The sequence below is a fragment of the Salmo salar genome, chromosome 27, assembly GCF_965601325.2.
Source record: "Salmo salar chromosome 27, fSalSal1, whole genome shotgun sequence".
NCBI classification, from domain to species: Eukaryota; Metazoa; Chordata; class Actinopteri; order Salmoniformes; family Salmonidae; genus Salmo; species Salmo salar.
This window is the reverse complement of record NC_138317.1, coordinates 30,308,678-30,332,373: the sequence shown is the minus strand read 5'-3', so window position 1 is coordinate 30,332,373 and position 23,696 is coordinate 30,308,678. Positions and strand designations below refer to the sequence as shown.

Genomic DNA, 23,696 nt, shown 5'->3' with positions numbered 1-23,696 from the left:
GACAGGCCAGTACATCAGGAGACGTGGAGGAGGCCGTAGGAGGCCAACAACCCAGCAGCAGGACCGCTACCTCCGCCTTTGTGCAAGGAGGAGCAGGAGAAGCACTGCCAGAGCCCTGCAAAAGGACCTCCAGCAGGCCACAAATGTGCATGTGTCTGCTCAAACGGTCAGAAACAGACTCCATGAGGGTGGTATGAGGGCCCAACGTCCACAGGTGGGGGTTGTGCTTACAGCCCAACACCATGCAGGACGTTTGGCATTTGCCAGAGAACAACAAGATTGGCAAATTCGCCACTGGCGCCCTGTGCTCTTCACAGATTAAAGCAGGTTCACACTGAACACGTGACAGAGTCTGGAGACGCTGTGGAGAATGTTCTGCTGCCTGCAACATTCTCCAGCATGACCGGTTTGGCGGTGGGTCAGTCATGGTGTGGGGTGGCATTTCTTTGGGGGGCCGCACAGCCCTCCATGTGCTCGCCAGAGGTAGCCTGACTGCCATTTGGTACCGAGATGAGATCCTCAGACCCCTTGTGAGACCATATGCTGGTGCGGTTGGCCCTGGGTTCCTCCTAATGCAAGACAATGCTAGACCTCATGTGGCTGGAGTGTGTCAGCAGTTCCTGCAAGAGGAAGGCATTGATGCTATGGACTGGCCCGCCCGTTCCCCAGACCTGAATCCAATTGAGCACATCTGGGACATCATGTCTCGCTCCATCCACCAACGCCACGTTGCACCACAGACTGTCCAGGAGTTGGCGAATGCTTTAGTCCAGGTCTGGGAGGAGATCCCTCAGGAGACCATCTGCCACCTCATCAGGAGCATGCCCAGGCGTTGTAGGGAGGTCATACAGGCACGTGGAGGCCACACACACTACTGAGCCTCATTTTGACTTGTTTTAAGGACATTACATCAAAGTTGGATCAGCCTGTAGTGTGGTTTTCCACTTTAATTTTGAGTGTGACTCCAAATCCAGACCTCCATGGGTTGATAAATTGGATTTCCATTGATTATTTTTGTGTGATTTTGTTGTCAGCACATTAAACTATGTAAAGAAAAAAGTATTTAATAAGATTATTTCTTTCATTCAGATCTAGGATGTGTTGTTTAAGTGTTCCCTTTATTTTTTTGAGCAGTATATTTTATCACAAAATCAGATCCAACAATAATATCACGGGCCTAGAAATCCAGGAGTTAAAAACAAAGGTGTACGCTGATGATTAATGCTTTCTTTTAAACCAACAATTAGAATCCCTCCACAGCCCCAAAGAGGATCTAGATACTTTTTCTAACTACTCTGGACTACAACCAAAAGATGATAAGTGTACTTATATTTCGGATTGGATCACCATTTTTTTTTTTACTTTTACATTACTGTGTAGTTTACCAATAAAATGGTCTGAAGGGGAAGTGGACATACTCGGTATTCATATCCCGAAAGAAAGAAATGAAATCACTACAATACATTTTTATAGAAAGCAAAAATTGATAATATCTTGCTTCTGTGGAAAGGAAAATACCTGTCTATTTGTGGAAAAATCACCCTGATTAACTCTTTAGTCATATCCCAGTTTACCTATTTACTTATGGCCTTGCCTACACCTAACGACTTATTTTATTAATTATGAGCAAAAAATACTTCATTTTATTTGAAACGGCAAGCCAGACAAAATGAAACTGGCCTATTTATATAATGAATATGAATTCGGAGGGCAGAAATGATTACATATTAAAGCAATTGACCTTTCACTAAAGGCTTCAGTCATATAAAAGTTATACTTCCACTACTGTTCAAAAGTTTGGGGTCACTTAAAAATGTCCTTGTTTTGAAAGAAAAGCAATTTTTTTCCCATTAAAATAACATAAAATTGATCAGAAATACAGTGTAGACATTGTTAATGTTGTAAATGACTATTGTAGCTGGAAACGCCTGATTTTGTATGGAATATCTACATAGGCGTACAGAGGCCCATTATCAGCAACCATCACTCCTGTGTTCCAATGGCACATTGTGTTAGCTAATCCAAGTTTATCATTTTAAAAGGCTAATTGATCATTAGAAAAACATTTTTGCAATTATGTTAGCACAGCTGAAAACTGTTGTTCTGATTAAAGAAGCAATAAAACTGGCCTTCTTCAGTCTAGTTAAGTATCTGGAGCGTCAGCATTTGTGGGTAAGATTACAGGCTCAAAATAGCCAGAAACAAAGAACTTTCTTCTGAAACGCGTCAGTCTCCATGGATGCTGGCCTTCTAGGCAGAGTTGCAAAGAAAAATCCATATCTCAGACTGGCCAATAAAAAGAAAAGATTAAGATGGGGAAAAGAACACAGACACTGGACAGAGGAACTCTGTCTAGAAGGCCAGCATCCTGGAGTCGCCTCTTCACTGTTGACGTTGAGACTGGTGTTTTGTAGCTTGTTTTGATTGCAGATTCAGGAATGGAGAATCCACAAGGAAAGAAATTCCACAAATGTACTTTTAAGAAGGCACACCTGTTAATTGAAATTCATTCCAGGTGACTACTACATGAAGCTGGTTGAGAGAATGCCAAGAGTGTGCAAAGCTGTCATCAAGGCAAAGGGTGGCTACTTTGAAGAATCTCAAATTTAAATATATTTAATATATATTTGTTTAACTTGTTTGGTTACTACATGATTCCATATGTGATAGTTCATAGTGTTGATGTCTTCACTATTATTTTACAATGTAGAAAATAATACAAATAAAGAAAAACCCTTGAATGAGTATGTGTCCAAACTTTTGACTGGTACTGTATATTTACACCCAAAATATGGGGTATTGGAAATTATGCAGAGAATTACATTGATGGAAGCCACAATATGTCTGCAATATTAAAGCTGATCTACCCCTCCCCCCAAAAAACTACTATGGATATAAAAAATGTTGAAAAAAGTATGCCATAAAGAGTCTCTTAACATATGCATAAACTCTCACCGTTTTACCGTCAGCTCCTTTGCCACCAGTGTTACCCTGGAAACAAGAGAAAATGTAATGTCAACAGAACTGGCTTTTAAACTAAATGTTTGGCTTTTATCTTATGTATAAAATGTATTTTTGGTACGAAGTAACCTCAAACGTCCTGAGCCCTATTGAGTTCCCAACTCAGCACGAACCTTCTCTCCTCTCAGCCCTGCCAGGCCACTGACTCCAGGTTCCCCCTGAACAAGAGTTAACACAAATCACTTCCAGGTTAGAAACAGAACATGGAACAACACAGAATGCACGCACTAACACTCACACTCACACACACACACACACACACACACACACACACACACACACACACACACACACACACACACACACACACACACCACACACACACACACATTCCATTCTAATAAAACATACACTAACCTGTTCTCCCTTCTGTCCCAGCCCAGGTTTTCCTCTCTCTCCTTTGAGTCTCAGGGTTTGTTCCATGGCAACAAGGTTGGCAGCAGGTATTTCACTCAGGGTGGGGCACACAGCACATGCATCACCCTTTTCCCCTTTGACACCATCCGACCCCACCTCTCCCTGCCAAGCATACAGACACATATTATCACAGGGAGACAGGTTAGTGATAACACATACTAATAGGCATGTTTCCTTTGAGGTATAGCGTCTAATGTGGTGTCCCTAAAAGATCCGTTATTCAACTATATCCAGTGTGGTGTTTCCGAACATATCAGTTATTCAACTATATCTAATGTGGTGTCCCTAACAGATCAGTTATTCAACTATATCTAATGTGGTGTACCTAACAGATCAGTTATTCAACTATATCTAATGTGGTGTACCTAACAGATCAGTTATTGAACTATATCTAATGTGGTGTACCTAACAGATCAGTTATTCAACTATATCTAATGTGGTGTACCTAACAGATCAGTTATTCAACTTTATCTAATGTGGTGTACCTAACAGATCAGTTATTCAACTATATCTAATGTGGTGTCCCTAACAGATCAATTATTCAACTATATCTAATGTGGTGTACCTAACAGATCAGTTATTCAACTATATCTAATGTGGTGTACCTAACAGATCAGTTATTCAACTATATCTAATGTGGTGTACCTAACAGATCAGTTATTCAACTATATCTAATGTGGTGTACCTAACAGATCAGTTATTCAACTACATCTAATGTGGTGTACCTAACAGATCAGTTATTCAGATATATCTAATGTCTCTTGGAAGTATGCCAGGCGATCCTATGGAACCAAAGAGGACCTGTACACTGTAGTATGTTATCATGTGTTATACAAATATTACATTTGCACGTCGTGGCTGTAGTACACTATGTTCTACAGCGCTTATTCTTAAGCTAAGTGAACAATCACTATTTTGGGATGTAAGAACACTTCATATGAACACAGATGTTAGCTGAGGGATCATCAGTGTCAGAATGTACCCCCTTTTTAAGGAAAGAAACAGATGGTCAATGTAAACATTGTAGACATTGGAGCCAATTGTGATTTATGTTTGTGTTCATGAACCAGCCCACATGATGAAGAAGGGAGAGCCTTTTCTATAAATACTGTGTTCAGCCAAAGACTTGTTGAATTGAATGCTTTTAAAGCACTTTTACCCAAACAGGTCATTATTAAACCCTCTGAATTTCGTTCAAAGTTCTATATTTTCAATATCATCCTTCAATTCATTTCTGAAAATCAGCAATATCTAATGTGGTGTCCCTAACAGATCAGTTATTCTAATGTGTCCATAACAGATCTGTTAGTGTAATGTGGTGTCCCTAACAGATCAGTCATTCTAATGTGGTGTCCCTAACAGATCAGTTAGTCTAATGTGTCCATAACAGATCTGTTAGTGTAATGTGGTGTCCCTAACAGATCAGTCATTCTAATGTGGTGTCCCTAACAGATCAGTTAGTCTAATGTGGTGTCTCTAACAGATCAGTTTGTCTAATGTGGTGTCAATAACAGATCAGTCATTCTAATGTGGTGTCCCTAACAGATCAGTTAGTCTAATGTGGTGTCCATAACAGATCAATTAATCTAATGTGGTGTCTCTAACAGATCAGTTAGTCTAATGTGGTGTCCATAACAGATCAGATAGTCTAATGTGGTGTTTCTAACAGACCAGTTTGTGTTTGCCTATACATATTTATAGTTGTGTGCATTGGTATGCTGGTGTGTATGCATCTGTATGTGTGTGTACACAAGTGAGTTAGTGACTGTATGTAACCCATTCCCACAGCACATGAATGAAACATGAGATATAAATAACAGGTGGGACTCTGTACCTTCTCTCCTGCCTTCCCATCTGCTCCTTGAAGACCCTAATGAATAGAAAAGAAGAGAGGAGATAGCGGGAGGAGAGAAGAGGAGATGGAGAGAAGATGAGATTTTAAACATTCCTAGCTGTAAATTAACATTATTTTCTCATAAAAAGCAAATTCCTTGATGACTATATCAAATGAAATAGCTATATGAGCATTAAGGGTGCTGCATATCTCACCGGAAGGCCAGGGTCTCCTATCCCAGGGACCCCAGGCTCTCCTTTGGGTCCCGTCTTCCCGTGGAGGGCCACAGTGTTGCCCAGGTCTGCAGACAGGACGGGACACACCTCACATGGGTCACCCTGAGAGGGACAAAACCAAAGAGACACACAATGTCAACACACACCTCACAGGATTGGCACTGATACACACAGAGATGAACAAACACATTCACAACCCATGCAGTACAGTTCCTTACCCTAACCCTAACACACAAACTAGGACACTGAGGGTTAACACACCTTATCTCCTTTACCACCACCAGGACCCCTAGGACCCTGAAAACACAACAGCATTAACATTTTAGTAGACCATGATAGTGAGGATGAGGTTTCAAATTACACACTGACTAGGATACAAAACAGTGGTCTGAATGCATCCTGTACTCACAGGATCTCCTGGTTCTCCATCTTTCCCTGGTGTCCCAGAATGCCCCTGGACAGGAAGAGAGGAACAGGACCATAACCACAACAACCATTGTAACATTCCAGAAATGTACAGAAGTCTTGTTGTGGGATGTTGTCTTATCAAACAATATAATCTATATACAGTACTTCAATGTTCAAACTGTGGCCTTGGAAGTTTTGAAGCAGAGTTTTAATTGGATTTGAATTACTTTTCAGATATATTTTTTTACCTTGTCTCCCTTCGATCCAGGAGGTCCTCCAGGAGTGCCCTAGCAACAAAACAAAACACACCTCTGTTAAAAAGAGTGATGAGCAACTATCTCCCTCTGTAACTGTCTCTCACTTCCTCTGTCTACCAGAGCCATACAAGAACAGACGCAAACGGTGTCTCCTCGAAGATGCTTCTTGGCTTCAGTCAAGGTTAACACACACAGCATCTCCTCGAAGATGTCCATATTAAGCCTCTCTTTGCGTGCCATCCCAGCCCCAACTTGCCCAGTGCATTAAGCATCTGACAACTGGAGGATGAAGAGTTGTTATAACAGGACACTGACCTCAAACCTGAGGATGGAAAGATAGAACAGAATTCCTGAGCGGAGACACTACTCACTGGCAAGCCTGGCAGGCCTGGTTTTCCAATTCCTGGCAATCCTGGAAGTCCGGGTTTTCCCGGTTCTCCTGCTAGTCCTTCAGGCCCCAACTTTCCAGAGGTACCCTGGGGGAAAAAAAGCTCCTAGAGGTTAAAGTTCAAATAGATGCCAAAGTGGCATTAAACAGAAAATGGTAGTTTGATTTCGAGGGCCCCTAAAAGCATGTGTTTACATTACATGCACATAGAAAGGTACATACAATGGAAGTATACATTGTTAAATACTACTACATTTAAAAAGAGAAGCTACTCTGTTGAAAGAGTACCTTCTGTCCCTTGGGTCCCACCACACAGATGGATCCAGTACGACCCTGCAGAGAGAGACACCGACCATTAATTAGCTCTTACTAAACAGTATGAAAACCTCTGCCTAAAGGATATTGAAGCCTGAGAGCACACACACATGCAAACACAAACACACACTGGAATTCCTATTTATGGTCACAGTTTAAACTTTCCATGCGTATCCACGTTGGGCTGAATGGGTGAGATTAAAGGGTTTAAGTCGGCCTGAATCAGCCAGGTAGTGTGAGAGGAACACAGTCAATGAGGCAGAATTGATTCTGCTGGCTTTGTTGCTCCAGTCTAATCTAGCAGGCATTAGGGAGACTACACCCAGAGACACGCCGGGGAGAGCACAATAGATATCAGTACCAGTCTAGGCTTGAAATAGTAATTCAGTATAATTCTACTGAACACCCTCTGTTAGCCTGATAGGAGTATGTGGGAGTGTGTGGGAGTGTTTGTGTGTGTGTGTGTGTGTGTGTGTGTGTGTGTGTGTGTGTGTGTGTGTGTGTGTGTGTGTGTGTGTGTGTGGTGTGTGTGTGTGTGTGTGTGTGTGTGTGTGTGTGTGTGTGTGTGTTCAAGCATGAGTGTGTGTGCATCTGTTCCTGCCAATTATAAGACAGACACATGCTGTTTATTCAAGTGAAATAGGAAGTGCTGTTTACGGTTTGCTAACAGCTCAGCTTATCAACATAATGGGAACCCCATTGTGGAATGCAGAAAGAGGCTACATATTTCAATGATTTTTCTGCCATTTTCTAAACGATGAAGGTTATGATGATGATGGTGATTATAGTGCTGATGTGAAAGAGATAAGCAGCCACTCACATCCTTTCCTGGGGTTCCAGATAGTCCCTGGAGACCAATATCCCCTTTCTGTCCTTTATCTCCCTGAGAGAGACAAGGGGGATGGAGAAAGTAAGAAATAAGAAACAGTCACTGTGATACAGACAGACAGATAGACAGACAGACAGACAGACAGACAGACAGACAGACAGACAGACAGACAGTCAGTAGTTTGCCAAACGTACCTTGTGTCCGACAGCTTCTCCCCAGTTAGCAGGCAGCACCTGATAGAGAGAGAGAATGAGGACCAGAATGAGACCAGGCAGACTGATGAGCAGCAGTAATATTGACAACTCATCTCTACTCTGCAGAAGCAATGGAGTATACTAAATAACACATCAACCACACACACACACACACACTACATCGCCTCACGGTCCCAACGTTCGCCCCCAAACCTGCACCCCCCGCACACACACTCTGTCTTAATGTACCCCACTCTAAACTACACTGAACTGACCACCCGCAACACAATAGTTACACTCCAGGAAGACATACTCACAGACTCGCCTTTCTCCCCCTTCTGTCCCATGCGTCCCTCTTTGCACTGAGAAACAGACAAATGACACACACAAACACACACACACACACAAATGATTTATACTCCAGGAATCTTGTAGTTCCTAGATGGGGAAGGGGAGGTAAATTCAAGTCCACAGGCCAATTAGTCAACTAAGTGATTCAGACTTCTGTTGTATTGCCCTAGCAGACAGACAGACAGGAAGAGCAATGCTTAGCTGTGCAACTCACGCTAAAACTCTCAAATAAGCAACATCATTATACTTAATAATATCCTGTTCAATCCAGAGTTCCAACCATGTATCTAAGGTTGGTGAACCCACAAGTTATGATTGTTGTTGCATGGCTAGATATGCTACATCAAAGAAGGTCAGTGTAAATGCAGTAGCTTCTATGATGAGTAACCTGAAGAGTTGTGTTGGCTCCCCGAGCTATAGTTTAGGTTCTAGCTCAGAGGGCTAATGCAGTCTTTTACATGGACAAGCCACTTACTGTACCAGATCCAGATTCACTGCAGTCTGAACCCTAGGAGAGATAGAGAGAGAGATATATACAGAGGGAGAGAGAGAGAGAGAGAGAGAGAGAGAGAGAGATACAAAGGGAGAGAGAGACATCGAGAGAGAGAGACAGCGAGAGAGAGAGATACAGAGAGAGAGAAAGAGACAGAGACAGAGAGAGAGAGAGACAGAGAGAGAGACAGAGAGAGAGAGCGAGAGAAAGAGACAGAGAGAGAGAGGTAGAGAGACAGAGACAGAGAGAGACGAGAGAGAGAGAGAGAGAGAGAGAGAGAGAGAGTGAAAGAACGGAGGGGGGGAGCGAGACAAAGTCTGATGATAAGTTTTTATGAAATTAGTATGTATGGCAATAAATCACAAAATCAATGCAGATAAAAATGTATATTTGGAAAGTGAAGCTAAAATAATTCGAATTTTGCTAATGAGACAGTGATTACAATATTTATGAAACTCTCAGTGTGTGATGATGATGCTGATAGGATTCAGTGTGTGTATGTATATGTGTGTTTGTGGGGTGATCAGTGAGCATGTGTGTGTATGTGTGTGTGCGTGTGTGTCTCAGCGTGTCTAGACAACACAGGTGATGATGTCACACATTCCCCCAGGATGAGTCTGAGTACACACTCCTACGGCCACATCCTCACTGCTGCTCCACGTGTGTGTTTTTAGGTTTTTCATATGGATGTGTGGATACATGTTTGAGTGTGTATTTGCAGTGTGTGTTCCTATCTCACCCGATCTCCCTTCTCTCCCTTCATTCCGTGCTGTCCAGCGTGTCCAACTGAAGCCAACTGAAACAAACAAACCAAACATGAACACATCTATCATACTAGAAGTATATTATTTCCTGGATTTTACTCCACTTTAAATTGTCTCATAATTAGCCAGAGGGAAAATATGGGGCACTTTTACATTAGTGCTTCTTTATACCTGAACAGCATTGCCTACATATGTATCAAATAAAACCGTTTCATTGTTTTCGATTGAATTCATTCCACAGGTATTTTACTTCTCATTTCAATGTACTTTTCTGGTTGCTTGAGGACAATCTACTGTTTCAGATTCCAATAAGAATTATTTTCCAAGTGAAGGACATTTTATAGCAGTTTTGGAAGGGGGTGTGATGGGGATATGTCTGTTGTGTTCAGTCCTCAGTTCAAGTCTTTGTTCATGTGAATACCAGTGCGACATGAGTAGGGCCCTGTGTTTTGGTTAATCATGTCACCTGACCTGGATTTGAACCTTTATTTGTAACCTTTTCCAGAAATTAGAATTAGATCAAAAATGAAAGCAATTGACTGAGGATAGTGCTGGACCATCTGACATAAAACAAAAATGGGAAAGATTGATGACAAAGCGTTAAATAAAGGTTAAAATCCAGGTCATGTGACATGATTAACCAAAACACAGGGCCCTAGACATGAGAGCTTCCATCTTATGTTAACTTGAGAAAAGTGATGCAACTAAAAAAGGCCAAATTGATTTTGTAATGTACTGTGTCGATAAAGCCAAGTGACTTAAAAAACGTCAGAGTCAGGCTGTGTCTCTTTAGATGAAGGTGCTTTTGATAGCATGCCGTGATGAGCACTGAGAAAGAAAAGACTAAAAGCAGTGGAGGCCAAATTCAATACAAAAAGGCAAGCAAACTTCAAACTGAGAGCCAGCTCCCAACCTCAGGTAGTCACAGATCATACTTATATTTGTGATTGGATGTAGTATTGTTGATGAGGTCGAGGAGAGACATGCCATGTGGTGGAAACTAATCAGGAAGACAGTAAGCAGGATGAATCAGTCAGCGGGTATAGGAAGTATGAACCAAACAGAGTACAGAGTACCAATTTGGGACCATTGGCACAACTAGAAGGGCCAGTTGTAGTCAAAGCAAGTCAAGCACATCCACACCCAGTGTAATGATTAGGGTGCAGTTTCTCTAATGACCAGAGAGTGGTACTGTTACACCATTTAAATATTCTCTGAAGAGATGCAGGCAGGTGTTTGGGGAGGGGGCCTCCAACATTTCACTCACACTCTCTCACACACTTGCTCACATGTAGTTAGAAATAATTAAACAGAGGCTATATACACACATACACACACCTCCCTCTCAGGAGACAGAGATCAATAGACAGTGTAAAATCCCCACGGCACCGGAGAGTGCAGGCCAGCTGGAGATTCTCACTGCAGTTTGGTGTGTGTGTAATAAATAGCAAAAGTGAATTTTGTCCTAATGGAAGTATGGTAATTAAAACAGCATCTACCACCAGGCGTGTCAGCCCAGCCAGCTCTCCTCACACCACACAGTTCATTTATATATTGATATTGTGTGACTGGGAGCTAAAGGAAAGAAAGAAGGAGGGAGAAAAGAGGAGTGAGAAGGTTTTTCTCCAGTGTGTTGGAACTGCAACTCCATCAATGGTTGGCACCCGTGGTGCCTACTGCATAGTCACCGTTTCCTACCATCATCTCTCTCTCTCTCTCTCTCACACCTTGCTCCATCAGTGGGAAGGGGGTGTCTGTTCTGTGGGGAGGAGGCAACAGTCAGCATCAGTTTTTTGTTTATTGTTCCAGGCTGGTAGGGTGGTTTTCTTTTCTGGATGGGTGGTGTACAGGCCTAGGGTAGGTGTTGACTCTGGACCTATATGTTGGAGGCCCTAGGAAATCATAACCAACTGGCGAAGGGACTGCCTAGTACCTGTTGGCACAGACAAAAATGGCAATGTGGATGACCAGGAAACATGCGATGCAAGGGGCGGGGTGTACGGACCCCAGAGCTGTGCTGCTGGGGCTGCGGCCTCGGTTGACACCGGAGCATGTACAGTAACAGTCAAAAGTTTGGACACACCTACTCATTCAAGGGTTTTTCTTTATTTTTTACTATTTTCTACATTGTAGAATAATAGTGAAGACATCAAAACTATGAAATAACACATATGGAATCATGTAGTAACCAAAAAAGTGTTAAACAAATATTTTAGATTCTTCAAAGTAGCCACCCTTTTCCTTGATGACAGCTTTGCAAACTTTTGGCATTCTCTCAACCAGCTTGATGAATGCTTTTCCAACAGTCTTGAAGGAGTTCCCACATAAGCTGAGCACTTGTTGGCTGCTTTTCTTTCACTCTGCGGTCCAACTCATCCCAAACCATCTCAATAGGGTTGAGGTCGGATGATTATGGAGGCCAGGTCATCTGATGCAGCACTCCATCACTCTACTTGATCAAATAGTCCTTACACAGCCTGGAGGTGTGTTGGGTCATTGTCCTGTTGAAAAACAAATGATAGTCCCACTAAGCACAAACCAGATGGGATGGTGTATCACTGCAGAATGCTGTGGTAGCAATGCTGGTTGAGTGTGCCTTGAATTCTAAATAAATCACAGATAGCGTCACCAGCAAAGCACCCCCACACCATCACACCTCCTCCTCCATGCTTCACGGTGGGAACCACACATGCAGAGATCATCCGTTCACCTACTCTGCATCTCACAATGACACGGTGGTTGAAACCAAAAATGTGGACTCATCAGACCAAAGAACAGATTTCCACCTGTCTAATATCCATTGCTCATGTTTCTTGGCCCAAGCAAGTCTATTCTTCTTATTGGTGTCCTTTAGTAGTGGTTTCTTTGCAGTAATTCGACCATGAAGGCCTGATTCACGCAGTCTCCTCTGAACAGTTGATGTCGAGATGTCTGTTACTTGAACTCTGAAGCATTTATTTGAGCTGCAATCTGAGGTGCAGTTAACTCTAATGAACTTATCCTCTGCAGCAGAGGTAACTCTGGGACTTCCTTTCCTGTGGCGGTCCTCATGAGAGCCAGTTTCATCATTGCACTTGATGGGTTTTGCGACAGCACTTGAAGGAACTTTCAAAGTTCTTGAAAAGTTCCGGATTGACTGACCTTCATGTCTTAAAGTAATGATGCACTGTCATTTCTCTTTGCTTATTTGAGCTGTTCTGGACTTGGTGTTTTACCAAATAGGGCTATCTTCTGTATACCACCCCTACCTTGTCACAACACAACTGGTTCGATTATACGCATGAAGAAAAAAAGAAATGCCACAAATGTACTTTTAACAAGGCACACCTGTTAATTGAAATGCATTTCAGGTGACTACCTCATGAAGCTGGTTGAGAGAATGCCAAGAGTGTTGTGGCGGATTAATCAGAATTAGTTGGGTAACGTTGATAATTAAGATGTTTTATTTGTATAATATGCTTATGTGAGATACTTGTCATTAGGATGGCGTGCCCTTTGGACTCTGGTGTTGACAGTTATACTTTCCCTTAGCTAGGGCTCAGTCACTTGGGGCCCAGAGAGGGGAGAAGTCAGAATGAATCATTGTCTTCATATGTGAATGTGTCTTTACCTATTCTTAAACCATGTGAAGGGATGGCGTGATTAATGAGGAACCAATTATTTGTCTCCACAATGTCTGTGCGCAAGTCACTCCCCTCAGTGAGCTTGTCCAGGAGTGGAGTCAGAGGGGGTTTACTTGAAATGAGAGTATCTAGAGTTGTCAATTGATTTATGCCATTGGATGAGCTAATGGTTCTGTTCTATACCGTACCAGGGAGAGACGGTTCCAGTTTGGGGTAGGAGGACCAGATACTGGTCTATACAATGAACACTGTTGATATAGCAGTTGCTGTCTGCTATGTTTTATAGATATCTTTCATACAAAACGTAACCTTTGTGAACTGTTCCTTAGATCTGTGGTTCGTCATGTACGTTGAAGGGGTGGTTCTTGGGTATAAAAAGCTCTTTGTACATTTGTGTAATCACCCCCTTTGTCAATGGTTCATTAGAGATAGAGATAGCATTATTGAAGGTCAAAGTGCTTTTGCAAAAGTATCTTAATTATTAAAGATGTAGTTAACTCAGACTGGTGTGTTTGTAACTCTCCTCATTTGGTAATGCAGAAATTAGCCACCACAGTGTGCAAAGCTGTCATCAAGGCAAAGGGTGGCTACTTTGAAGAATCTCAAATATAAAATATATTTTGATGTTTAACACTTTTTTGGTTACTATATGATTCCATATGTGTTATTCCATAGTTTTGATGTCTTCACTATTATACTACAATGTAGAAAATAGTAAAAATAAAGAAAAACCCTTGAGTGAGTAGGTGTGTCCAAACCTTTGACTGGTACTGTATATGGGGGGGCTAGTGAACCGTCTAGGGAATTTTGTAGGGGTGTGGGGCATCGGGGGGCCTGGTTCCGTGCCTTGTAGAGCTTCTGGGGTATGTGCCACAAGAGCACAATCATCCACATACTGGAGCTCAAGTACTCATTCAGATTTGAGCTTTGTGGCAGCTTGGAGCCTCCTAACGTTGAAAAGGTTCCCGTCCAAACTGAAGTCCAGGGTCAGCTCACTCTCTGATTCCATGTCCTTGTGCAGGAGTGTTGAGACACACTGGAGGAAGACATTGAATAGGACCGGCACAAGCACACACCCTTGCCTCACACTAGCACAAATTCCAAAGGGTTCAGACTCCTGACTGCCAATTGTTACCCTGGCCACCATCCCTTCAAGGAAACTCACGCAGGATGTTCACAAATTTCCTAGGACAGCCATACTGTAGGAGGACCTTCCAAAGCTGTTCACATTGTACTGTGTCAAAGGCTTTGGAGAGGTCCACAAAGGCCATGAACAGGTCTTGTTTCTGTTCACAGCACTTTTCCTGCTTTTGGCGTGCGCTGAAGATCATGTCCAACGTAAATCTGTTTTTTTTCTGAAGCCGCATTGGGACTCCGTTAGCAGATCTTCAGTGATGGTGTCGATGAGTCTGCGGAGCATGAACTTCACCAGGACTTTTCCAGCAACTGCACGGAGGGATTTGCCCCTGCAGTTGCCACAGATGGATTTGTCCCCCTTGTTTTTGTATATGGTAACAATGTTTGCATCCCTCCATTGATGGCGGATGCGCTCTTGTCTCCATATCTCAGAGATGAACTGGTGAACTGCTCTGGTACAGAGATAGCCCCCCTGTTTTAGGATCTCAGCAGGGATGGAGTCAGGTCCAGGAGTTTTGTTATTCTTCGGTGACCTGATGGTGGCGCAGACCTCAGAAAAGGTTGGTGGTAGATCAAGACTCGGGATGGTGGTCAGCGTTGGGAACTCCTCCAGGCCTGAGTAGTCAACTGGGTTGGCTGGTTTAAGAGTGCTACAAAGTGTTCACCCCACCTCTGGACTATCTTAGTTTGGTCCTTGATGAGAGTTGACCCATCTGCACTTCTGAGGGGACAGAGAATGCAACTTCTTAGGCCTTGGGTGCTCTTCAGAGTATCATAAAAGTTGTGCATGTCATAGCTGTCCGCACAAGATTGGATTTTTTGTGCTTTGGAGATCCACCACTCACTTTGTAGATGTCGTAGAGCATTCTGTGGCTCCCTCTGCTGCTCTTGCCATTGCTGTTTGAGGGCCTCAGACGTAGGGCTGTTGAGTGTGTCTTTATGTACCGTGTGTGTGCTGTTAAGAAGGGTGGAGATGTATGTGGAGTTTTCATCGAACCAGTCCTGATGTTTCCACACACACACACACACACACACACACACACACACACACACACACACAACTAACTGCCCGGGTTCATAGCTGTGAAACGCTTCCAATAGAGAGAGATGATTCTGTCTCATTATATTCAGTGGTTGCATATCCTACATTACACTGTGCCATGGGAGATTAGTAAGACAATAGTAAGCACACCATGGAATGCAATAATGAAGTGTCTGGAGTTGTGTATGCTATTTATGAACAGAATTCTGCCATTGTTGGAGAATGACACAATGAATAGGCAAATCCCCACAGAGCCGGGGTATACAGTATAATGAAAGATGTGTATATCACCCTCTGTCAGCTGTCAGTAGCGGAGCTGTGTGTGTGTGTGTGTGTGTCACACTGTCTTATCTCCCGCTGTTGCGCTCCTTCTCTGCCCGTTCTTGGAGTACAGTAAATGGTGCAAGAAACTGGCTTGGTATGGGTCACAAGACCCTGTCCTAATCTGTATAAACAAATACTCTACTCAGCTCATGTTGCCTACATATTTTCTTTCTGATTGGACGCCAACTGACACGTGGCGAAAGTCTCTCCTCAGCCTTTTCAGTAACACAGGATAAACGCTAGGACATTTTCAAGACTTACAATCCACAAGAGGACAGTTCGATTGTTGGACCTACTCCCAGTTGATTTATTTTTTAACAGCTCTTCGGTTTTTGCAAAGTAACCTTTTTGACGACGTATTGGTAGTGATGCCAACAGCTAAACAGAATTCTATGGCATATTTTGTATGTACTGTACATGTGCACCACTGAAGCTAGCCACTAACATTACATATCATTGCATCAGCAGCACAACAGAGAGTGGATGAAGAAAGATATCGAAATGAACATACTGGTCATTAGCCAGATGCTCTTATCCAGAGTGCATTTTAAAGGGAAACAGAAAGGATGGAGGAGGAGAAAAGAGAGGTGTAAGGAGGAGTGGTGAAACAGATCACTAATAAACCCTGAGATAGAGAGAGATGGGGTAAGGGAGAAGGGGAGAGAGAGAGAGAGAGAGATGGGGTAAGGGAGAAGGAGAGAGAGAGAGAGATGGGGTAAGGGAGAAGGGGAGAGAGAGAGAGAGAGAGAGAGATGGGGTAAGGGAGAAGGAGAGAGAGAGAGAGAGAGAGAGAGAAAGAGAGAGAGAGAGAGAGAGAGAGAGAGAGAGAGAGAGAGAGCTGGGGTGTAGATGTAGAAGTGAAACGGAGAGGGAAATATAGATAGAAACAGTCACTGTGATACAGACAGACAGATAGGCATATAGAATGTTAGACAGACAGACAGACAGACAGACAGACAGACAGACAGACAGACAGACAGACAGACAGACAGACAGACAGACAGACAGACAGACAGACAGACAGACAGACAGACAGACAGACAGACAGACAGACAGACAGACAGACAGACAGACAGACAAGTACTAAACAATAAAGTGAAATCAGTGAGTGTTAGAATGGAAAAAGTGCATGAAGTAAAAGTCTATGAGAGAGGTAGAGATAGTTTTCGAGGGGAGGGGGAAAGATGTGCTTAGGGACATCAACCTGGAAAATCATGTATAAGGGGAAGGATCAAAGCCAGAGTGTTTGGAGATCTGGGTTGACCTTTCAGAAAGGTCGGACAGGAGAAAAAAAGGACAGAAAGAAAAGAAACAAGAAGAGGAAAGAACAAGAACGATTGACTGAGAGTTACAGACACACACACAGACACACGCACGCACGCACGCACGCACACACACACACACACACACACACACACACACACACACACACACACACACACACACACACACACACACACACACACACACACACACACACACACACACACACACACACACACACACACTGCAGCTAGGAGGACACACGTACAGTATTACTAAGTCCATGACCCTGGTGTGCAGTGCAGATGTTTCAGTCCTGCTTTCAATAATCAAAGCCAAGATGACTTATACACTCTAATACACCAGGAATGTAATGTGAGTGTGTGTGTCTGTGTGTGTGTAGGAGTGTGTGTGCTGCGCTGTGCACACGTGGGTCAAAGCATAAAGCTTGTGTGTGTAAATGAAGTTGCAGTCGTGGCATGAAGACATCTGTTGTCAAACGGAAGGGGTGGGGTTAACACTATAATTAATAATGCCGTGGTAACCAAATGGCTTACATGGAGGCTTTCTTATATTGTCCAAATAAGAACATCCTTTACTGTCCTCTGTTATTCCATTGGTTAGTGCTATCACTGCCAGACACCTGGATCTCATTACAAACTCAGACAGCAGTTTAAGAGTCAGTGGCCCCACAACTGTAAGCTCCTACATGCACACTCACCATAGAAGCAGGCACACAAACACGGCTCAGTTTCTGTTATTGTGTCTGGCTGAGGAACAGTATTCTATGGGATTGAGTACTCCTGTCTGTAGTCTGCCAGAGCCTTGAGTTAACAACGGCTCTCCACAAGACAAACAGCAAGCCCAATGAATGGATAATTGGAAATAGATTGCATTAACATGAATCATGAAATGAGAGAGGGTGAAAATGGCTTCAAAATATAATAAATATAAATATTTATCTAACAAGCTAGCACTGTTGCACATGTTTTAAATATGAACATGTCTCAGTAGTGGCTGTGGAGGGGAGATATTTATCATGCTACTGTTGTCTCTTTGGCTGAGATTGGATTCATAATTATCAGGGGAGGAACAATGATTATAAGGGGGAAAAACAATGGAATATTTTGGCAGAACTGCTCCCTCCCTTTGTCTACCTGTTCGTGCTTAGCCAGTAGTCTTGTTAGTTTGTCTGTTCATATATTTGAGTGTGCATGTGTGTATGTGTGTACTGCGTGCACATGTGTGTGTGTTACCTGATTAAAGGCAAGGACCTGCTGCTCCGGGTCGTTTTCGGCAGCGCGGCGACTCTTGAGGGCACCAGGGGGGCACTAAGAGACAGAGAGATCAGAAGTCAAAGTAGCTCTCATAAAGGTAGCATTCTACCTTCTCCTTGCAGTTTTCAGCCATTAGCTTCGACCACGACTGGCTAATGTGAACTTAAATCCCAAAGCTGTGCTTTAAAGTTTAGAAACTTCAATAATCATCGCTTGCGATATAGCTTTCGAAACATATGGCCCTTATCTTTCATCAGCGAGAAAGAACCCTTCAAATAAAACAGATACACTTACTGTAGCAGTTGTGCACAGGTCCATACAGCTATGGGTGCTTCCATCCCGAGTTACACTACACACAGATCCATACAGCTATGGGTGCTTCCATCCCGAGTTACACTACACACAGATCCATACAGCTATGGGTGCTTCCATCCCGAGTTACACTACACACAGGTCCATACAGCTATGGGTGCTTCCATCTCGAGTTACACTTACACACAGATGTTCAGAGCACGCTAGATAGCTAATTAGCACAAGTGGTCGCCTCTTGTCTGTAACATGGAGATATGGCCGAGTGGGAACATTAACTCTATCAAGATGTGTATCAATTTGACTTTTTTTATTATTATCTTGCAGATATGAAAGATAAGGTCCTTCCGCTTCCTATACCGGAGCTCAAGCGCTGCGTGTTAATGTTCAGACTGAGCGTCAGGGCTCTAAACTCCCCTGCACAGAAGACGCCTTCGTGACCCTCACATGTAATGTAATGGAGAGTCGTGATCAAGAGCTTAGGTCTAAGGTGAAAGCGTAGCCTACAGGTAGCAAACATCAGGGAACTGCCTGGAAACAGCTGAACTGACGACAAAGTAGTCCAACAGGTCAATATGTTGAGGGGTCTTCCATGGTAACACACGACAGTAAGCCTAGCCCTCTCTGACACTCCAAGTCTAGTCATAATACCAGCCTGGTCTCAGACTAGACGTAACGTAGTACATTTACATCCGGTACACTCAAATTAGTATATGTTAAATTTGGTATGGTTACATAAAACAGAAGGTTACTTAAGCCAAAAAAGCAGATAGGGTGGTTGGTCAGGATGGATTGGTGAGCATATAACATGAATGTCTAGCAACCCAAATATTGTGTGTTTGAATCTCATCACGGACAACTTTAGCATTTTAGCTAATTAGCAACATTGCAACTACTTAGCATGTTAGCTAACCCTTCCCCTAACCCTTTAACCTAACTCCTAACCCTAACCTTACCCTTTAACTTAACTCCTAACCCTAACCTTAACCCTAACCCCTTAACGTTGGCCACCTTGCCACCTATCAAACAAATTGAAACATAACATATCATACTAATTGATAAAAGTGTAATCTCCCACTTTCCTCTGTGACATCTCATTCCTATCTTTATCAAACAGCTGATGTCTCTTCTCAGAACTATTGGTGGGATGTGTGTGCTGCAGCTCCTGGTTCAGTTCTAAACAGTGTTTCCGGTGAGCCCTACAGCAGACAGCTCAGAGTGCAAGAGAAGAGGGAGGAGAGTTGGATGTCTCTTCCTCCTCTCCTCTTCAAAGGAAATCACTTTTTTCTAGAGGGTTCTGAAAGTGTTCTGGGCTGTTCTACAGTTCTTCAGTTCTGAAGGTGTTCTGAGTAACTTCTCTCTCCCTGTTTGTCTGTCAGAGACACACAGAGACACAGACACACAAACACACACACACACACACACACACACACACACACACACACACACACACACACACACACACACACACACACACACACACACACACACACACACACACACACACACACACACACACACACACACACACACACACACACACAGGCACACACATGAAGGACACTTCCACATATGTATAAAAAGTCTGTACAGACAAAAACAGACATCAGGGCGGAAATGCCTTCAGGTTAAAAATAATCTCAGAAATGGCTGTGCTCTCCACCCATACCTGAGCTCTCTCTTTCTCTCTTTCTCTGTCAACATTGTTGATTCTGCACAATCCGCTTGATACCAACTGTGTGGGAACACTTTCTCCAGGCAAAAATACTCAAAATCAGCAAGTCTACATATGATGATGGTTGTGGGAGCGATTTGTGATGGTTGTAAAAGCGTTGTGTGATGGTCGGTGTGATAGTTGCAGAAGCATTGTGTCATGGTTGGTGTGGTGGATGTGGGAGCGATGTGTGATGGTTGTAAAAGCGCTGTGTGATGGTCAGTGTGATGGTTGCAGAAGCATTGTGTGATGGTTGGTGTGGTGGTTGTGGGAGCGATGTGTAATGTCTGGTGTTCTCACCCGAGCACCAGGTATCTCACAGCAGGCCTCCTGACTGGCCAGGGAGGCATCACAGTACACCATCACCTGCTGAATGTCCATCTGTGAGGCAGGTAGAGATGAAGAGGACAGGGGGAAGGGAGAAAAGAAGGGAGAGAGAGGGGACGAGAGGAAGGAAGAGAGAGAGCGAGAGAGAGGAAGAGAGAGAGAGAGAGAGAGTGAAGGATAACAAATATTGTTAGAGACCAAGTATACCCACTACAGCCCCACTACTACAGCCCCAACCATCAGCCCTAAATATACCTGTCCCCTCTTCCCACAGTCTCCACCTCTCCCTTCATCTCCTGCCTCCTCCCATCCTCTCCACCTTTCCTTACATCTCTCCCCTCCTCCAAGCCTCTCCACTTCTCCCTCCACCTCTCCCTCCATCTCTTCCCTCCTCCCACAGTCTCCACCTCCATGTCCCTACTCCCCACATACAGGTTGACCCAACCCCATCTCCCTACTCCCAACTTCCTACCACAATCAACTCCCCCCTTCTCCCTCCCTGGTCTTCCAGTCAATACCTCCACAGGGGCAGCATCAGTGGCTCTGATGCCCAGCAGGGTGTGTCCCTCGGTGGGAAGCTCTCCCCGGGGCTCCAGGGGCATGGTCTGGATGGAGCTGCAGTCCACGTGTAGAGAGGCTGCTCCCTGTTGGACGCTGAGGGCCAGTTTGTGCCAGCCACTGTCCAGGAGAGACTCCACGCCCTCCCCACTGAACAAACACCCAACTGGGTCACTCAGGGGGTCGGCCCCCCGCGCACGCAGGGACAGGGTGGCCTCAGGGCCATTCAGGTCAAGAGAGAACTTGGGGGGGAGGGAGGACGGAGTGGGGGAGAGGAAGGAAGGAGGAGAGAGGGGGAGAGGAGGAGGCAGAGGAGGGGAGGAGAGACAGGGAAAAAAACTGTTGTATCACATCTGTTTGGGAAACAACACCTCTACAGTGGAGTCTACAGATCTGACGGAATCTGATATTGTATTGTAGGTGTAAGCAATGCTGAAGCCAATGCCTCATTGAATATGCCTATCCAGTCCCAAGCAGTAGCCACTAGGAGAAGGAGCTACAAGTTCGGTACAGTGCTTTGTGTCTCAATGTGGGCTACATGGAACACACTGCAAAGTTAGCAAAGACATAGACAAAGGTAATATACTGTATACTAATTATTGCCACTGAAAACACACAATCAATCATTTATAATGAGATGGTTTGCCTGCAATTCATCATATACATGGAGTACTAATGTGGCTTCAAACTTATTATACAAGTAACATGAATAATAATGAGAAAACAACAGAGAGAGAGAGGAGAAGCTGAAGGGAGGATAGAGAGTAGAGAGATGGAGGAGGAGGAAAGAGAGCGATGGAACAGATAGAGAAGAGAACAGAAGAAAGAGAGAGAGATGGAGTGAGAGGGGAGAGATGAAAGAGGGAGCAGAAGAGAGAGAGAGAGAGAGAGAGAGAGAGAGATGGAGTGAGAGGGGAGGAAAGAGCATAATAAAAGAGGGTAGAGGACAGAGATGAGAGAGGGAGGTGAAAAGAGAAGTGTATACCTGTGGGTATCCCTGTTCATCAGAGATCTGGAAGAGGTAGATGTTGTCTCTCAGTGTTTTCTTCTTGAGGAGCAAAGTGAAGACCAGCGTGAACTCATCAGGAAGACCATGGGGGAACACCTGACTGAGAAAACAAACTGTTAGACACACACACAGTCTTGTACAGCTAACCTTGTGGGGACACACAATTCAGTCCCATTCAAAATCCTATTTTCGCTAACCCCTAACCCTAACACGTACTCTTACCCTAACCCTAACCGTAACCTAAAAACCTAATCTTAACCCTAACCCTAGCTCCTAACCCTAAAATGAATCCTAGCTCCTAACCCTTCACTTAATTCAAACACTAATTCTAACCTTAACCCTAAACCCCCTAGAAATAGCATTTGACCTTGTGGGGGCTAACATAATATCCCCAGTTGGTCCCAAATTTTTTTTTTATAACTATTCACAAGAATAGTTAAACACGTCCGCGGATACACATGGACATACACACTAATATACACATAACAGACATAACACACACACACACACAAGTGTGTGTATGTTTGCGCTGAGACACTGAGAGACAGAGGGAGAGACACAGAATGTACGTGCGTGTGTGTGTTGAAAGAATAAGGAGACAGGGACACCGAAGCTTAAGGAGCGTGTTTAGTAAGATAAAACAAGGTATAGTTACAGATGTGGAGGTCATTACATTTTGTCAGATGGTTATTGTCATGCAAAAGACTGCCGGTCGCACGGTAATTGACCGTAATTAACATAAATACATTTAGCATCTCCAGGCCTCCACGTAAACAAGACGCTGTTGCGCTCCTTTGGAACATCAACAATATTTTTCCCATTCTGTAGCAAGAGTGCCATATGAAGTGGCTATGTTCAGTGTAAAAGGGATCATTTGAAACAGGTCTAATATGCTAGATTTAGAGTTATTTGGCAACTTTAGTTCTGAATGATACAAGCCTTTGAATGTCTTAGAAATCAAACATGTTTTGGCTGCATGACGCGACCACAGGCTATTGATGATTTGAGAAAGTAGCAAAAAAGCTTGCTCTCTGTTCCTTGCCTCAGGCTGCACAGCTGTTCTTTCATCAAGTGATCATATTTTAACCCATCAGACTATTCTCAATTTAATCTTGTCTTTACTAATATGTAAAATGAGTTTTGATTTAAAATGGCCCATTATCAAATGGGCAGGAACAGGAACAGGCACAGGGGCAAGAGAAAGAAAACATATCATCCATAGCAAATGGAGGCCACTTTCCCGCCGGTTCGTTTAACTCATGTTGTTTCACTCATGTAGGGTAGGCTACTCTGGTTATCAACAGGTGATATTCCACCCAAACTCTGTAAGCCATGGGCTCTCCAACCTTGTCCCTGCAGCTACCCAGTGCTTATTTTGGGAAACCAAGTGAAATCTGTTCAGGAACATGGATAGTAACATGTTTTCACAAGGCTATTTCATTAAACTGTTGACAGTCCCTCTCTCGGGATAATAGAAAAAGGAATAAAGGAGAGATGAGATGAGATGGAAACGCATGGTGGTGAGATATTCTGTATGGCTAAAGGTAATGTGTCAGCCTATTAATTATGAAAATATAACTATTACTGTTGAGCATGAAAAACCCAG

The 23,696-nt window shown here is 43.6% G+C and overlaps 1 protein-coding gene across 5 annotated transcripts in view; it reads right to left on the bottom strand.

The window, feature by feature from the left end:
* The window catches only part of LOC106588839 (collagen alpha-1(XVI) chain-like), a 106,100-nt gene that overhangs the window by 38,557 nt on the left and 43,847 nt on the right, over nt 1-23,696 (bottom strand). For all 5 annotated transcript variants that reach the window (XM_045709603.2, XM_014178312.3, XM_045709604.2 and 2 more), the window contains exons 5-23: nt 22,067-22,190; nt 21,042-21,323; nt 20,497-20,577; nt 18,153-18,227; nt 9,483-9,539; nt 8,726-8,758; nt 8,217-8,261; nt 7,900-7,938; nt 7,697-7,759; nt 6,850-6,894; nt 6,545-6,649; nt 6,165-6,203; nt 5,918-5,962; nt 5,770-5,805; nt 5,488-5,610; nt 5,273-5,308; nt 3,379-3,540; nt 3,135-3,179; nt 2,956-2,991 (exon numbers count right to left, since the gene is read on the bottom strand). In XM_045709603.2, the coding sequence (XP_045565559.2) occupies nt 2,956-2,991; nt 3,135-3,179; nt 3,379-3,540; nt 5,273-5,308; nt 5,488-5,610; nt 5,770-5,805; nt 5,918-5,962; nt 6,165-6,203; nt 6,545-6,649; nt 6,850-6,894; nt 7,697-7,759; nt 7,900-7,938; nt 8,217-8,261; nt 8,726-8,758; nt 9,483-9,539; nt 18,153-18,227; nt 20,497-20,577; nt 21,042-21,323; nt 22,067-22,190 (1,471 nt within the window). The remainder of the gene's footprint in view (nt 1-2,955; nt 2,992-3,134; nt 3,180-3,378; nt 3,541-5,272; nt 5,309-5,487; nt 5,611-5,769; nt 5,806-5,917; nt 5,963-6,164; nt 6,204-6,544; nt 6,650-6,849; nt 6,895-7,696; nt 7,760-7,899; nt 7,939-8,216; nt 8,262-8,725; nt 8,759-9,482; nt 9,540-18,152; nt 18,228-20,496; nt 20,578-21,041; nt 21,324-22,066; nt 22,191-23,696) is intronic.